This window comes from Rhododendron vialii, chromosome 6a, assembly GCF_030253575.1.
Source record: "Rhododendron vialii isolate Sample 1 chromosome 6a, ASM3025357v1".
In the NCBI taxonomy this organism is placed as follows: Eukaryota; Viridiplantae; Streptophyta; class Magnoliopsida; order Ericales; family Ericaceae; genus Rhododendron; species Rhododendron vialii.
The window spans coordinates 14,456,845-14,462,163 of record NC_080562.1 but is presented as its reverse complement, the minus strand read 5'-3'; the positions used below and the strand labels follow the sequence as shown (position 1 = coordinate 14,462,163).

The 5,319-nt window shown below is 42.2% G+C and overlaps 1 protein-coding gene across 1 annotated transcript; it reads right to left on the bottom strand.

The window, feature by feature from the left end:
* Nucleotides 1-441: 441 nt before the first annotated feature.
* On the bottom strand, nucleotides 442-1,029 carry LOC131328426 (uncharacterized). Its single transcript, XM_058361372.1, has one exon. The coding sequence runs from the start codon at nucleotides 1,027-1,029 to the stop codon at nucleotides 442-444; it is 588 nt and encodes a 195-aa protein (XP_058217355.1).
* Nucleotides 1,030-5,319: the final 4,290 nt, after the last annotated feature.

Genomic DNA, 5,319 nt, shown 5'->3' with positions numbered 1-5,319 from the left:
GAGGGTTTTGAGTTGTTTTGGGTGGAATTTTGGAGAGAGAGCAAGAGAGAAGGAGAGAGCCGAGAGGAGAGAGAGGGGCGTGAAGGAGATGAGAGGAGAAAATGATTCTCTACTCTCTCACCCTCCTATATATACTCACATATATGCAAACTACACTTGCACCCTTCCACAATCAATTTCATCACTTTAGCCCCCAAATCACATAAACACTATTATTTCACATTTCTTTCTCAATAATCATGCACTTATAAAACATTAACATTTATATAATAAATACGGGTCTCTATATTCTACCCTCCTTAAAGAAATTTCGTCCTCAAAATTTTCCATTACCATGATCAACTAAGTCATGCATCACATATATATGCAATGGTTATAACCATCAATATTATGCAGTAAGTGAAACATCATGACACTTCAATCTTAAACACTTACATTGGTTCATTTCGAAAATAAATGCGGGTACTTCTCTCCAACTTTGTCCTCCCTTTCCCACGTCAGCTCTTCACTACCCTGGTTTCTCCACAAAACTTGTACCAACGGTATTGTCTTACCCTTCAACACTTGATTGTGCGAATCTAGGATACGTGTCAGTTCCTCCCCATAAGATGCATCGGCCTTTAACTCAAGTTCGGACCACTCTAGCATGTGCGACAGATCTGGTTCGTATTTCCTCAACATAGACACATGGAACATGTCATGGACATCTGATAGCCTCGGTGGCAAAGCCAAACGATACACAACCTCTCCAATCTTCTTGATGATATCAAATCGCCTAATATAACGTGGCGAAAGCTTTCCCTTTTGCCTAAAAAGCGATAAACCCCTATGAGGTGATACTTTAAGGAATACGTGATCCCTTTCTTCAAATGACAATGGATGACAATGATGATCGGCATAATTCTTTTGTCTATTTTGAGCGGTCAACAATCTCTGGCGAATTACTTTGATTTGTTTGGTCGTTCTCTCTCCAGCTTCCAAAAGGCGTTGGCAGATTACTTTCATACTCTCGGAGGTCTCCTTGATCATATCTGGCCCCACTAATGTAGCCTCTCCCAATTCGGTCCAACACACAGGCGATCAACACGGTCTCCCATACAAAGCCTCATACGGTGCCATTTCGATACTAGATTGATAGCTATTGTTGTACACGAATTCTACTAACGGCAAATGGTCCTCCTAACTACCTCGGAAATCCATCACATAAGCCTGAAGCATGTCTTCCAAAATTTGAATCGTTCTATCGGATTGCCCATCGGTTTGAGGATATGATAAGCTGTACTAAACAAAAAATTTGTGCCCAAAGTGGCTTGCAAACTCTGCCAAAAACGGGTGGTAAACCTCGAATCTCGATCGGACACGATAAATACTAGAATCCTATGAAGTTGAATAATCTCTCGGATGTACAAACGACTAAGCGTATCCACAGAATCGGTAACCTGAATAGGCAAGAAATTAGCGATTTTGGTCAAACGATCCATGATTACCCAAATAGCGTCATGCCCCTTCGGCAACCTTGGTAAACTCGTAACGAAATCCATGGTCACATTTTCCCACTTCCACTCAGCCATAGGCAATGATTATAACTCCCCCGCGGGTCGTTGATGCTCGACTTTCACTTGTTGACACGTAAGACACTTGGATATGAAAATCACAATGTCCCTATTCATTCTGGACCACCAAAATTGCCTACGTAAATCAGGATACATTTTCGTTCCCCTCGGATGAACAGCTAACTGAGAATGGTGAAACTCTTGAAACTCTCGCAAGATTTCTTCTCGACACGAAACGGGTACGAATAACTATCCTTGATAGCGCAAGCTTTGATTGGCGTGTATAATCCACCCCTCTTGAGCGTTTCCACTAAGGAATTTAACAGGAAGTTCCTATGCTTCTTCATCATGTTGTTGAGCCTCAATTACCCAAGTTGATTATGTCGATTGCACTGTCAAGTTGCATATCGTGACCCCTTCCCGAACTTCCTCAAAGTACGAAGCACAAAAACCCAAATCATTCATCATTTTACCTTTGTGGATAGCTAGACTCGCTAGGTATGTTGATTTTCTACTCAACGCATCCGCCATGACGTTCTCTTTCCTTGGGTGTTGTTGCAATTCGAAATCGTAATCCTCCAAGTGTTCCATCCAACAGCGTTGTGGAAGGTAAAGTTCTTTTTGAGAAAAAAATTATTTCAAACTTTTATGGTCGGAAAAGACTTCAAAATTTTCACCGTACAAATAATGGCGCCAACTTTTCAAAGCAAAAATGATGGCCGCAAGTTCTAAATCATGTGTAGGGTAATTCCGCTCGTGAGTTTTCAACTACCACGACCCATACACTACTACTTGCCCTGTTTGCATTAATACGCATCACAATATATAGAGTAGCCAACTCAGCATTCGTGCACAATCAAAACCGGTGCGGTAGTCAACCTCTTCCTTAATTCCTCAAAAGCCGCCTCACACGAGTCACTCCAAACGAAACGAGTCCCCTTACGCGTTAATTTGGTCATCGATGCTGCTAAACGAGAGAAGTCGAGAACGAAACGGCGGTAGTACCCGGCCAAACCCAAGAAACTACGAATTTCAAACACATCCTTCAGTCGCTGCCAATTCATAACCGACTTTATCTTCCCCGGATCAACAGACACTCCACCTTTCGAAACCACGTGACCCAAAAATTTGACTGCGGTCAACCAAAACTTGCACTTACTAAGCTTAGCGTACAATTGGTGCTCTTTCTAGAGTTCAAGAACAATGGTAAGATGAGATTGGTGTTCCTCTTCCGTAGGTGAATAAATAAGAATATCATCGACAAATACAACCACAAAACGATCAAGATACGCATGGAAGGTACAATTCATTAGGTCCATGAAAGTAGTTGGGACGTTCGTCAATTCAAAAGGCATAACAATGAATTCGTAATGACCATAACGAGTACGAAAAGTGGTTTTAGGAATGTCTTCCCTCTGAACTCTCAACTGGTGATAGTCGGATCTTAAGTCAATTTTAGAAAAGCAAGTCGCACCCCAAAGTTGATCAATCAAATCATCGATTCTAGGCATGGGATACTTGTTCTTAATGGTGACTCGGTTTAGCTTATGACAATTGATACACAAACGGAGTGAACCATCCTTCTTTTGTGCAAAAAGAGTCGGTGCTCCCCACGATGACATACTCGGACGAATGAATCCTAAGTTCTCCAATTCCTCCAATTGAGTCTTTAACTCTCTCAATTCGTCGGCGCAAAATGATATAGAGGTATAGAGATAGGAGCGGTACCGGGAAGTAAATCAATAGTGAATTCAATCTCTCTCGCGGGAGGCAAGCTAGGTAACTCTTTCGGGAACACATCCGGAAAATTGCAAACCACTAAGGGGAACTCCCCACGCACAGAGGCATCCTCATCTAACGTTAGACTCGCCAACAAGGAATAAATTGACTCGCGCTCTCGAGACCCACATAGATACGGTTCGAATGGTTCCCGACGCTCCCTAAAAAATTCAAAATAAGGACCCTCAGGTGGACAAATATGAACTCGACGCTTGAAACAATCGATGGTAGCATGAAATGTGGATAACCAATCCATTCCCAAGATAAGATCAAACCTTGACATTCCCAAAATGATGAAGTCAAACATGAAACGACGATCACGAATAATCAACTCACAATCTCGACAAATACGATCAAGAGGCGTTCTACCCCTTAAAGGTGTCTCAACGAATAAAGGAGGGTTAATACTCTCCATTTCCAATTCTAAAGCACACACAAATGACGCAACAGTGAATGAATGCGATGGCCCAGAATCAAAGAGGACTTTAGTGAAGGAGTTGAATAAAAGAAATGTACCCCTCACAATAGGAGTTTTCGGAGCCTGAGATGTGGTAGATGGAATAGCAGAAGTGATGTTGTAACTCGCCCCTGGGTAGCCTGACCTTGCACAAAACCTCCCCTCTAACCAGAACTCTGAGTAGGCGCGGAAGAACTCACTCCCTTAGTAACCCCGAAAATCTAAACCAACATAGTCTGGCGGAAGTGAAGCTACTGCTGCCTCTGAGTGCCCTTAAACTGCTGGCCCACATTATGCCCCATTCCCGGTTGCTGTACGAAACCCGACTCACTATGCACTCTCGACCCCTAAAGACAATTCCTAGCGAGATGGTCCTTCTTTCCACAAACATAACAAGCCTTTTGGAGATGTGGACACTGAGCATGAATGTGTCCAGATTGATTACATTTGAAGCACATAGGCGGAGGTCTAGACAAAGCACCATGAGTCCCTAAAGAAGAAGGCGGTAGTCTAAAATTCGACGAACTACCCTGCGGTGTCTGAGATGGTTCCCTCGGCGTTTTCCTCCCCTGACTCCAAAAGCTTCCCGACGACGAACTCACAATCACAATTGGTTGCCTCAGTTCCCAAACTCCCCTATTCCTCTGCGCTTCCTTAGGTATCTCAATACTCCTCACACACTTAATAACCTCGGTGTATTTTGTCTTACATTGCACTATTACCATCCTCCTCATGGTATTATGAAGCCCCTTTTCAAAACGCCTACATTTCCTCTCCTCCGTCGCCAGCAACTCTGGCGCAAAACGAGATAAAGACTGAAACTTCTGAGCTTACTCCGACACAGTCATACTCCCATGTTCCAACTTCTCAAACTGGTCTCTCAATTGATCACGACTAGCATTACAACAAAGTTGGTCTACGGTGACAAAAATTAGCGACGAAATTTATTTTCGTCGCCGAAGGAGGGCTATTGGCTAGGAAAAAAAATTTGTCGTCGAAGGCTTAGTTTTTGGCGACGAAAATAATTTCGTCGTCAAATGCAAATTTTTGGCGACAAAATCCCAAATTCGTCGTCATAGGGCAGCTTTTTAGCGAGGAATTCAAAATTCGTCGTCATAGGGGAGCTATTTAGCGAGGAAATAAAATTCGTCAACAAAGGTTGGCTTCTAGCTACGAAATTTTAGAATTCGTCGGCGTTGACCGAATTTTTTGGCTGATTATTTTTTAATTTTTTAATATTATTTAGCATAAAAAATAAATAGAAATATACATATAAAATAAAATATACATATATAGTTTAGTTTAAAATTTAATCATAAAAAGCTAATATATATTATACATAATTTAGTTTAAAAAATTTCGATAGTTATCCATTGGCGATGGCGGTGGCGTGGTGGGTGGCCTGGGTGGAGTTGTTGGAATGGTGGTGGTGGTGTAGTGGTGATGTGGTGGTTGCGGTGATTGTTGATGTGGTGATGGTGGTGGAATGGTGATTGTGGTGGTGGTTTTGGAAAAAAAAAAAACGAATTA